This window comes from Nicotiana attenuata, unplaced genomic scaffold (assembly GCF_001879085.1).
Source record: "Nicotiana attenuata strain UT unplaced genomic scaffold, NIATTr2, whole genome shotgun sequence".
NCBI lineage: Eukaryota > Viridiplantae > Streptophyta > Magnoliopsida > Solanales > Solanaceae > Nicotiana > Nicotiana attenuata.
In genome coordinates, this window is record NW_017673315.1 from 125,218 (window position 1) to 137,522 (window position 12,305).

A 12,305-nucleotide genomic window follows, 5' to 3' on the forward strand; every position below is an offset into this window, starting at 1 on the left:
CAAGTACAAATAAAATACACATAAGGATGTACTAGTAGTTTACAATAGGTCAAAGGGGAACAAATTAAGTAAGATCATCTTCCTCGAGCTCCTTAGCCTTCAATGTTTCCTTCACTCTTAGAAGGGTTGTCCTCCAAGCATCCTGTGGAATGAAGATATTTAAGTAGATTGTAGAAAATCGGTATAAAATTACAACATACTAATATGTGCTCAAGTCAATCAAGCATCCAAGTATGAATCCACGAAGCAATGATAACAAAAAGAATTAAACCACCTTATTAGATAAGTGTAATTTGATAAAGAAAATCTAGCAGGAAAGCATTTAGAAGTTGTTCCTTTTTTGTAATTTTCTGTTTGTTGATGGAAACATTGGGCAGCAGCATGTCACAAAAACTGGAAATAATAGAGGTCAGTTAATCCAGTAGGTAATGTTTCAAAGGTGGTGAAGGGTCAATCTAAACCTACAGATGATGTTCCTACTACTACAGCCTCGGCAAGGCTTTATAAGGCTGTAAACGGTGGTAATTCTAGGCATAATCGACAAGGTGATATGACTGCCTCAGGATCTAGAATAAATATACAAGAGGAGGTTTTGAATAAAGCAAACACTAGTAATAATCAACAAACAGTAGCAGGGGCAGGACATGTTGAAGCATCTGTAAAAGTTCCAGCTACTGTAGGTTAAAATTTGGAGGTTGCTGTTGCATTGAATGCAACTGTGGATCGAGCTGCATCTAGGGACGTTAATATTTGTTCCAACATCACCATGTAACAATACTAAAAGATGTAATTATGTAACTGGGAAGCAGCAACCAGGTGGCAAAGCAGTTCGCAAAAGGAAAAATGATCAGAACATGGAAAATGTCCAACCCATGTTAGAATTTACTCCCTAGCTCATCATATTTACTCTCTAGCCCTTCCAAACGTCCTTTAAGCGATTCATTTTCTTTTACAGTAGCATTCAGCTTTTCCAACAATGCAGCTTTAGAGGAGTTACCACCTTTCAACTCCTTAGCGGTTATCCCACCACCAAATCCAACTACATGACTCTTTTGTTGAGGTCCGAAGCACCTTTCTACAACCTCAATATTTGTAAGAGACGATTCAGATTGCATCAATTCTTTGATTTTATCCTGTAAAATAAAAAATTATTTAATTAAAATAATACAACACAATAAATAAATAATATAAATTGAAATTTATCAATAAACAAACATATTTCTCACTGGTTTCAGGTTCGACAAGCTTGTTGTTCTTCTTACGAGTCTCAAAAAAAATAGTTGCCACATCTGGTAGTTTACCATCTTTACCTCCCTTCACATTACAATAAACAAGTCAAAGAAATCTTTGTAACAAAGATGAGGTCTCTTAATAGAATTATAAGTTTTTCTCACCATTTCATAAATGATCTCCCTAATTGGTTTACTACCCGTACGATGAGGCATACTCAACTTAGACCTATTGACCGAGTTTCTTGTACTTGTCTCCTAAATTAACAATATACCGGCAAAATTCTGGTTAGCCACTTAATATAACACAATGTTAATAAATAGCTATTAAATCATACCTTAAATTTTTCAGTAAAAAAATGCTCCTTTACCAGCCATACCCAATCACTCTTGTCTACCCCCTTTTGGCACATCTTTTATAGCATAACGGAATGGCTTAGACTTAATATTCTTGTGCATCGATCCTCTCCAATTGTTCCATAACTTTCTCATATGTTTCAAGACATTATCTCGTTGATCATTTATGTCATCACTGTCAAATTTGTCCTACAATAGTTAACAAGTATCATTAAATATGAAACAACAACAACAATAACATACCCAGTGGTCTTTCGAAGATTATTTTTATAATATGTTTGAATAATTTCTCACATCCACCATTTCGCTGGCCTATATCCCATTTAACAGCCTTAATTTTTACATTAAAGGATGAATAAATATGTTAAATTTTTAGTACTTTTGAAAATTGAGAATATTTTTTTGTAAGGATTTTATAAATAATACAAATCAGGAAAACTAAAAAAAAAAATACACTGTAATGATGCTCTTATAGTGTGATTGTTGATTAAGAAAATAGTGTTATTTCAGGAAACAAAATAACCAATCAAGGAAAAGAATGTGAAAGAATTTTAAGTGAACAACTAAAAATTCAAGTAGAGAAACTGAAAAATTCAGAGTGAGTATCTCAGTTAAGTACATATCGAGTGAAAGCAACAGATAATGAATATGACATTAGTGTAATCTATTTGCACAACTAAGACTGAGTCACTAATACTGAAATGTCAAACCAAATAGACCAAATCTTTCGGATAAAGTTCAATATCACTAACTGAATTAGCTGAAATGATATTAGAAACATACAAATCCAAGTTTCTCCAAACCATGTTCCTCCTCCTTAATGTCCAATTTCACACAAAGAGTTCAAAGCTTTATCTTATTTCATTTCAGTCAAGCCAAATGCTCTTTTCCCAAATAAAAAGTTTTAGCAAGCTTAATGTTCTTCAAATCTACATTTGTTCTTTCCCAAACTAGATTTATATATAAATTTTTATATATCGTCAGTAAAAATAAGCTTAAACTCCACATCTGTTTTTCACATCAGTGGCAGCTACAAGAGTGTGGACTTATTTTCTAACAAATGCAGGAATCAGTATGGAGAGTTTGAACTACACCAGGAAATAGTCAAGTGTTGGACAGCAAAAGTTATACCATGACTGCAGCCTATTCTACAAGCATCACCTGCGATCATCGTGTGGGAGCTATGGAAAAGAAGGAACAGTCAGAAATATGGAGAGGTGGTTAGAATCAGTAGAGTGATATATTAAATTTCTGACTACCTTACAATCTCTTGTTAAAGTAAGAAAACCTAGTATGCAAAATGTGCCTCACAAATGGCCTGACTTAATACAAAAACTTGAGCAATATACTCCAGCTTTGAAAGTAACAAAAGTTATATGGGAGTTCCCTACTGGAGGATGGATTAAGGTGAATACTGATGGTGCGAGTAGGGGTGATTCTGGAAGGAGTTCCATAGGCTATGTGTTAAGAGATGAAGAGGAAGATGTAATTTTTGCTGCAGGAAGGGAGACAACACAGACTACAAATAATGATCAGAGGCTATTGCAATTTTGGAGGCAATGAGATACTGTGTTAACCATCGAGTATCACATGTTATGCTGCAGACAGATTCTATGCTCCTAAATAATGTATTACAAGGAAAGTGGTTAGCTCCTTGGAATCTGAATGAGTATATTGAGGAGATCAAAATGCTAATGGAGGAATGCGAGGTTCAAGTGTCTCATATTTTGAGGGAAGGCAATAGCCTAGCAGATCATTTAGCCAACCATGCACTGGATAGTAGGGATTTTGAGGCTCATGGATTTGCACAGCTTGACGGTAAATTACAATGTCCTTATTTGAGAGTGAATGCTGCCAAGAGCTAAAGAAGAACCAGATGAATGCCAAAGTGAAGGAAGGAGATCAATGGGAATACTGGGATCAAATCTGCATAGAGGAGATCAAAGTACACTATTTTTTCACTAACATTGTTTTCTTTTTTGCAGGGATCAGTGCTGTAAACACTTCTCACCAACTGACTGAACTTCTATGGGTGGTATTAGCACTATGTACTCATTCCCATGTGGTAAAGTCAGGGGTGAGCTCAAGCAAGAATATATGGATAGGCTCCAATTGTTTATGGAATCGAACAACTGATATAATATGGAATTTGCACCACTGGAGATACGCGAGAAAGCTGCCCAGAATTTTGCTACATGGCAGGCTCCTTTTTTGGCATCAGAGAGTGATGAAGGTATTGGGAATAAATCTCAGTACATCCAAAGGATGGTGCCATATAATAAGTACAACAATACACAGATGGAGCATAAGGATTTCTGGAAACACATGGGGTTATCATGCTCAAATCCATATGGAAGAAAGAAATATAGAAGAGAAGACAACTGGAATTTACACAAGTGAACGCCATTTTTCTGAGGGTGGTTCATCTAGGGAGTACACAAGGCTTCACCATGATTAAATCCATTCGGAGGAGAGCATGGTGATGAATTTATTCACTAACATTGCGTTCTTTTTTGCAGGGAATGTTACTGTGTCTATGCCCTACACATTGATGGAATTTCAGTTGGTGGTAATAGTGCTATGCACTCATTCCACTAGAAGGAAGTTAAAGTTAGGCACAAGCATAGAAGCGAGGAGGAGTACTTTGCTGCCCGGAAATAATATGCTAAGAAGGTACTTTTGGAAAGCTAAAACAAAAGCAAAGGAGGTGTTCGGAGTAGAAAACCAAATGCAACTTAACACCTCAACTGCACAGGAAGGGAAGCAACTAAATTTAGGCAGTGAGCACCTATTTGCTTTAAATGGGTACAAACATACTTCACCATTGTCAGAGAAGGAACCGCTAACCCATGTCAATACCCAATCAACCTAGATCTAATCAGAAAAGAGAAGACCTCTTCAGCATAACAAGTTCTTCTATCTTTATGAGATTTAAAAAATGAATTATAGTGTGGAACGTAGAGACCCTTCTGAAAAGGCATGTAACAAACTCACAATCCAATCCATAATCGCAGCAATAGTCTACTTTGCCAGTAACAAAGATCGGCACTTTTTCTTAAACCCATTACGCACTAGCCAAAGTAATACCAAATAAATTTGCAATTAGTATAAAAATGAAAATTGTAAAAATGAGAGAAGAAAAGAGGAAATGTTTCAGCCAGCAAGCTTTTGAAAATCAATAATCAGTAGAAAAGCACAGGATGAACAGATAGAGCTCTAAGCAGAAATAATGATGGTCTTCCCTGTTTTATATAGGAATGGTGTACTCCAACTTCTAGCTGCATACAGTACAAATAGCACATTTTGCTATTTGGAGTTTGCCCTTTGTGTTATAAATGTTTGGCTACATATATTCAAGGTACAATAAAAGCAGTTTAACGTACCCCAAAGTGCAGCACTTTTTATTAAAGGATGGACAGGTATGTCCTCTTCTGACTTCTTGATGCTCCTGTTGCACACATAAAGGATATCAGAAGTGAACTCATTATGAGAATGCAACACATACCCTATAGCTGAATAGAAGGGCAGCTGATTTCATGGCAATTGACATGTAAATGTGAAAGGATACAAATCAATTGAGAAACAGCACATAAAGAAAACCTCAATAACTGTAGATTTAAAGGGGCTGGCCGAGAGTTCACTCCGGGGTACCATAGCATGTCGGGTAAGGGGGGAATACTGGACGTAACCACTCCCTTGGTTGGGGGCATTCTTATTACTTTTTCGATATGAAAACGAAAAAAAAGGTAAATTCAAAGGGTCACATACAAATCTGCCTTCAAAATGCACTGGCTCATCAACTAGCGCACAGATAAAGATAGTAAGCAGATGGGAGATGGTGCTTTTTTATGGATCAGCTTAATTTTCAATGGGACTCCAATAACACATACAGGGAGCCAGGCAAGGTCAGTGCAGAACTAATATGTAATGTTGGAAATGACAGCAGCTACTGGAGAAGACAAAAATAAACAACACAAGGACTCTGAGGAAAACAGAATGTCCTGCCTCCTCAGTTTAGGCAGGCATATTTTGTACATCGATCTACTGGTCTTTTTGGCAGGAAATTATAATGTTGTCATTCCCTATCCTTTGCCTAATTCTCAGTTGGTGGTATTAGTACTTTGTACTCATTCCAACGGTAGTGAAGCTGGGGTAGTCACAAGCGTGACAATATATTTCCACTGGAATTGGCTAGCTTTCTGTAGCATTAGGAGGGAGTTTTGGCATGACATTTTTCAGGTACAATGCTCTATCATGTCAAGAAATGCAATCAACCTAGCAAACAGATGCACAACACAAGAATCGAAGGGTGGCCAAATTCATAACTGGCACATATTCACCAGGCTTTGGACGAGGAAGTGCTTTTCAGATGGTCATACAGGAAAATGGCAATGCAGAAACTGGAGCAGCTCATCAGTGTCATCAGGTAGAAGACAAAACGAGCACAATCTGGGAAGAGCACTACAAGATCAGCAAATGATTATGCTCGAAATATGGACATCAAAATGCAACAAATTCATGACTATTGGGTACTGGACAATGATATATACGGCAGAACATTGTCTGGTTTTTAAATTTGCATTTAACAATGCAAGAAATTCAGACCAAACAACTACACAAAATTACTTCTTTGCAGGATACAAAGGCAAACAAATGGTGAGGGGCAGGAACGTGAAGGAGTTAATGCAAGAAAGGTTTAAGCCCAAATGCACACGCTTTTGTACCATCCGGGCAGCAGCAAATAGCAACAGTTGGCTTGAGGAATAGCTCTAATTCTAAGATGGGCCAAAGAAGATAGGTATGGGAGATGGAACAGTAAAGAATGTAGCTGGAGAGGACTGGACAGTTGTTGCTCGATCACCTGCTAATCAGCAGCAAGCAGTGACGCATCGATCACCTAAAAATAGGAGATCTGAATGTCTGAAAGACCAGGCCATAACATCAAAGAATATCGAGTTTCCAACTCGTTTGAAGCATTGCTCAATGAGCATGATCATGTGATGAATGAGGAGGGAAAGAATGTGCAGCAAGTACTTTGTGATATAGTTAAAAACTGGACAAGCCACCTCTCAAGTAAGTGCAACATATCCAACATACCCTTGCTCATTCTTTCATACTGATCTTTTGCACTACAATTGAGATTGAAAACAGAGACATACTACCAAATAACTTTATCCAATTCTCATACCCCATACCTCTGATCAAATTTGTATAGTTTAAAACAAGAATCAAGTTTCACTAAAAAATTCCATTCAAGCAGGACATCGTATATAAAAGGGATGAGAGGCCAAGTTTGAAAATCAATAGTAGATCAGATTAAAATAAGCAATTAACCAGTAGACAGGCGCTCAACAGATGCCTTTTCTAGCGAAATTATTACTCAATTCACATAGAAAAGGGTAAAATTTTGAACCTTACCGTGATGAGAAGAACCTCAAAGATGAGCAGCTGTTGTCAATGGAGGTGACGAGCAGCTTCTTTCGCTAATTCGCCTATGATTATTTGAATTTGTCGTAGCACAATTCTCTGCTAATTTTTGTTCAAAACAGTGTATTACCAACTGTTGGAGAAGTTTAAGTCGAACTCTTAGGGTTTTTCCTTTTTTTGGGGGTGGGGGTGGGAGATTTGGCGGATCGGGAAAAAAAGTGGGAAAAGTTAGCGCCAATATTTCATTAATTAATAATTATTAACTAATATTGAGCTAAAAATTAGTTTTAACGACCGGAAAAATTTTTGTTGCTATAAATACACTTATAACGACCGGTTTTATGTCCCTTCGTTAAGAATGGTCGTTAAAAATCAAATTTCTTGTAGTGCTACTTGTGTATGGTTTGAGTTTACTTGGAGCAAAGGTTGTTCATACATACTAGTACAATTCAAGTGTACTGACGTCCCTTTTGCCGGGGGCGCTACATTCGTGTTATGATTGTAGGTGAATCCATAGCAGGTACTCCAGTCCACCGACCGTAGCTCCTCATCACTTCCCGTCAGCTGAATTGGTGAGCCCGTTTCCTTTCGGGGCCCTGCGTGGCTCATGCCGCTACTGTTTTGGGATCTTGTTTTGATATTTGTATAAGGTATAGCCGGAGCCTTGTTACTGGCAAGTACTGTACCATCCTTTTTCATGTTTAGATGCTCCATAGACAGAAAATGTGGGTCATGAACTTATGTGATATGTATCTTGTATGTTGGGCTATGTAAAATGTAAACCACGCTAAGAATCATGTACCGTGTGTATGTTTTGTAATAAATAGGTGTTTTAATTGTAAATAGTCATTTCTTTTGGCTAATAAGTAATGGAAAAAAATGCGGGGTAACACGTGGGGTAGGAAAGGCACCCAGGTTCGCTTGACTGGGGCTACCCGGTCGAGCGCCGGTCATGTCCCTCGAATTTGGGGCGTGACAAACTTGGTATCAGAGCCTAAGGTTTTAAAAGAGTCCTAGGATGTCTCGGAGCCGTGCCTAGTAGAGCCCTTCTTATCGGTGTGTTGTCGACCACATCTATAAGTAGGGGGCTACACGGGCATTTAGGAAACTATCCTCTTCTTTGTTATTCCATATCGTGCGGTGAAGTGGAAAGAGGAAGTATTTACGTCTAACTCGTGCTTGGTTCCGAAATTTTCAAAAATGGCACCTAAGAAGAAAGCTAGACTCGGCCTTGGAGCCGACGCCACCCCAAGTGTGGCTGTGAATCATGTACATGATGCCGTGGGTGAGAGTGACTCCCCGGCCTTGAATCTGCCCGGCCCATCTATTCCAGATCCAAGCATTCCTGTTCCAGCTACGGCAGAGGGTGCCACCATCCCTCCCGCCGATATTCCAAATCCTGATACTGTTCCAGCTTCCGTTCCCGGGGTTTCTGATGGGGACCTTAGAGGATCCATCCGTATTTTGACCCAGTTAGTGGCCGCCCAGGACCAGAGATCTCATGATACCCCTGTGTCCTCCAGCGGACAGGGTGATTCCGCCAGCTCCAGAATCCACCAGTTTCTGTGATTGGCCCCTCAAGAATTCTCAGGCACAGACCCAGAGGCCGAGCCGCAGGATTTTCTTGATGAGATATATAAGACCCTTCGAGTGATGAAGGCTACGGAGACAAAGGGGGTTGAGTTGGCTTCATACAGGTTGAGAGGAGCAGCGCGTTCGTGGTTCGAGACGTGGGAGGATTCCCGTGAGGAGGGAAGACCTTCGGCTAGATGGGATGAGTTTGTAGATGCCTTTATGGACCACTTCTTGCCTGCCGAGACAATGGCAGCTCGTGCCACTGAGTTCGAGGTTCTCAAACAGGGCAGTATGAGTGTTTAGGAGTACCACATGGAGTTTGTGAGGTTGTCCAAGTATGCTCCTCAGTTAGTGTCAACCATGGATGCTCGAGTTTGGCGTTTTGTTCAGGGTCTTAGTCCTTTGGTGGTGAATGAGGCTGCTACATCGGCCTTACACTCAGATATAAATTATTGAAAGATTGTAGGATTTGCTCAGGCCACAGAGGCTAGGAAGTTGAAGATACGGGCAGAAAGGGAGAGTAGCAGCAGGGCCCGGTCAATGGTTCACTCAGGGAGACCAGTTCTGGGGAGAGGGTCATCAGGGCCATCCCAGTCATATGCTCAGTCCTCAGTGAATGCACCGCCATCTGTGCACAGTTATCAGCTGAGCAGTCACTCGAGACCAGGTTTAGACAGTAGGAGGTCCTGTCAGTCCGGTCGTCCAAAAGTGAGGTCTCAGCAGCAGAGGGAACTACATGCCCCAGGTGTGGGAGATTCCATACAGAGACTTGCTATTTGGATATCTCGGTATGTCATAGGTGCGGGGTGAGAGGTCACATCCAGCGGGACTGCCGTGCGCCCAGTCAGGGTATGGGTAGGGGATCTGCCCAGTCGTCTGGTTCTTCAGTTGCTACATCATCTGTGCGTCCTCCAGCTCCAGCAGGGCATGGTGCAGTTAGGGGTGGAGCTCGTGGTAGGGGTGGACCTAGCCGGTTCTATGCTTTGAGTGGTTGCCAGAGTGCTAAGGCTTCTCCAGATGTTGTTACAGGTATCTTGTCTGTTTAGGCCATTGATTGCTATGCTCTTATTTATCCGGGGTCCTCTTTGTCTTATGATACCCCATTCATTGCTTCAAGTTTTGGGATAGAACTCGAACAACTTCATGAGCCGTTCTCTTTATCGACTCCGGTTGGTGATTTTATTACAGCCTTGTGAGTTTATAGGAATTATGTTGTCACGGTGTGTGGTCGTGTTACCACAGCCGATCTTATTGAGCTTGGAATGGTAGATTTTCATGTAATCATGGGGATGGACTGGCTTTATTCGTGCTTTGCCAAACTTGACTGCCGAACGAGAGTCATGAGACTCGAGTTCTCTAACGAGCCGGTTATTGAGTGGAAAGGAAATGGTTTGGTGCCAAAGGGTAGGTTTATTTCTTACCTTGAGGCTTTGAAGATGATTAAGAAGGGGTGTATCTATCATTTGGTCCGGGTGGCGGACACCATTTCTGAAGTGTCTGTCCCCGAGTCCGTGCTAGTTGTGAATGAGTTTCTTGAAGTGTTTCCGGATGAGCTTCCAGGGATTCCGCCGAATAGGGATATTGATTTTGGGATTGATATATTGCCAGATACTCAGCCAATATCTATTCCACCATACAGAATGGTGCCAGCATAGTTAAGAGAGTTAAAGGAGCAGCTGAAGGATTTATTAGAGAAGGGGTTCATACGACTTAGTGTGTCGCCGTGGGGTGCTCCGGTTCTTTTTGTCAGAAAGAAGGATGGGTCGCTTCGGATGTGCATTGATTATCGGCAGCTTAACAAAGTCACCATCAAGAATAAATATCCTTTGCCTCGGATAGATGATTTGTTCGACCAATTGCAAGGTGCAAAGTTCTTCTCCAAAATTTATCTGCGGTCCAGGTATCACCAATTGAAGATCAAAGAGCAGGATATTCCTAAGACCGCCTTCAGAACTCGCTATGGTCACTTCGAATTCTTGGTCATGTCTTTTGGGCTAACCAACGCCCCGGCAGCTTTCATGGACCTTATGAATCGGGTTTGCAATCCATTTCTAAACTCCTTTGTGATTGTTTTCATTGACGACATCCTCATTTATTCGCGGAGCAGGGAGGATCATGGCGATCACCTCAGAGCAGTTTTGCAGACTCTTCATCAGCACCAGTTGTACACTAAATTTTCAAAATGTGAATTTTGGTTGGAGTCCATCACTTTACTAGGTCATGTTATTTCCAGTGAGGGGATTCAGGTGGATCCCCAGAAGGTTGCAGCGGTGAAGGATTGGCCTAGACTCACGACCCCGACGGAGGTTCGTAGCTTCTTGGGTTTAGCCGGGTACTATCGGAGGTTTGTGGAGGGATTCTCTACCCTCGCCTCCCCATTGACTAAATTGACGCAGAAAGCAGTTAAGTTCCAATGGTCCAACGCCTGTGAGAAAAATTTTCAGGAATTGAAGTCAAGGTTGACCTCGGCACAGATATTTGCTTTGCCAGAAGGCATGGAAGGATTGGTGGTTTATTGTGATGCCTCCAGGGTCGGTTTGGGGTGTGTATTGATGTATCATGGGAAGGTTATAGCGTATGTTTCAAGGCAACTCAAGAATCACAAGAAGAATTACCCGACGCATGATTTGGAGCATGCAGCAGTTGTATTTGCCTTGAAAATATGGCGGCATTATCTTTACGGGGTCCATGTGGATGTGTTCTCGGACCATAAGAATCTCCAATATTTGTTCAAGAAGAAGGAGTGAAATTTGAGGCAGCGGCGGTGGTTAGAATTGCTTAAAGATTATGATATGAACATCTTGTACCATCCAGGAAAGGCGAATATGGTGGTCGAAGCCCTCAGTCGGAAATCCATGGGTAGTTTGGCTCACTTGGGAGCGGATCAGAGACTCCTAGCTCGGGAGGTTTATCAGTTGGCCAGTCTTGGGGTTTATATTTCGACCCCAAATGAGGAGGAAATTATGGTGCATAACAGAGCAGAATCGTCGCTTGTAGCGGAAGTCAAGGAAAAGCAGTTCATTGATCCAGCATTGGCATAGATGAAGGAGGCTGTTATGAATAACAAAACTTCGGCATTTTCACTCGGCGGCAATGATGGTGTGTTACGATGTCGGGGTAGGCTATGTGTTCTAGATGTGGATAACCTTCAGGAGAGGGTAATGGCGGAGGCTCATCATTCCAGGTATTCGGTGCCCCCAGGTTCTATGAAAATGTATCACGATCTCAAGGAGATTTATTGGTGGAGCGGTATGAAGAGGGGTATGGCGGACTTTGTATCTAAATGTCTAAATTGTCAGCAAGTAAAAGCTAAGCATCAGCGGCCCGGTGGGTTAACCCAGCTTATGGAAATACAAATGTGGAAATGGGAGATGATCAACATGGATTTCGTGGTAGAATTACCTCGCACTCAGCGTAAGTTCGACACAATTTGGGTGATAGTGCATCGATTCACCAAATCAGCTCACTTCTTGCCAGTCAAGTCCACCGATACGGTAGAACAGTATGCTCGGTTGTATATCAAGGAAATAGTGAGGCTTCATGGTACTCCACTCTCAATTATTTCGGATCGAGGGGCTCAGTTCACAACTAATTTTTGGAAGAAATTTCAGCAAGGCTTGGGTACTCAGGTGAATCTCAGCACGGATTTCCATCCACAGATCGATGGTCAAGCAGAGTGGACTATTCAGACGCTTGAAGATATGTTGCGGGCTTGTG

At 41.2% G+C, this 12,305-nt stretch overlaps 1 protein-coding gene across 8 annotated transcripts; it reads right to left on the reverse strand.

The window, feature by feature from the left end:
- Window positions 1-26: 26 nt before the first annotated feature.
- LOC109216032 lies at window positions 27-7,211 on the reverse strand. Of its 8 annotated transcripts, none has more exons than XM_019380162.1 (7): window positions 7,005-7,211; window positions 4,970-5,034; window positions 1,568-1,775; window positions 1,395-1,487; window positions 1,216-1,314; window positions 1,001-1,133; window positions 27-142 (listed from the first exon to the last, which is right to left on the reverse strand). In XM_019380162.1, exons 3-7 carry the CDS (start codon window positions 1,640-1,642, stop codon window positions 93-95), a joined length of 450 nt encoding a protein of 149 aa, XP_019235707.1. In that variant the 5' UTR covers window positions 1,643-1,775; window positions 4,970-5,034; window positions 7,005-7,211; the 3' UTR covers window positions 27-92. The 8 variants fall into 8 exon arrangements, 6 of the variants coding, with proteins under 6 accessions (XP_019235707.1, XP_019235704.1, XP_019235705.1 ...); XM_019380159.1 differs by having other exon boundaries at window positions 871-1,133; XM_019380160.1 differs by lacking the exon at window positions 27-142 and adding an exon at window positions 5,913-6,035 and having other exon boundaries at window positions 535-1,133.
- Window positions 7,212-12,305: the final 5,094 nt, after the last annotated feature.

What these genes read in the sequence shown, in the direction of transcription:
- LOC109216032 (XM_019380159.1), bottom strand. Translation starts at nt 1,642, where the DNA reads ATGTGCCAAAAGGGGGTAGACAAGAGTGATTGGGTATGGCTGGTAAAG. An exon ending in TTTTTACTGAAAAATTTAAG is followed by an intron (nt 1,488 to 1,567) that starts GTATGATTTAAT and finishes TTGTTAATTTAG; the next exon opens with GAGACAAGTACAAGAAACTC. An exon ending in CTGAAACCAGTGAGAAATAT is followed by an intron (nt 1,134 to 1,215) that starts GTTTGTTTATTG and finishes TTTATTTTACAG; the next exon opens with GATAAAATCAAAGAATTGAT.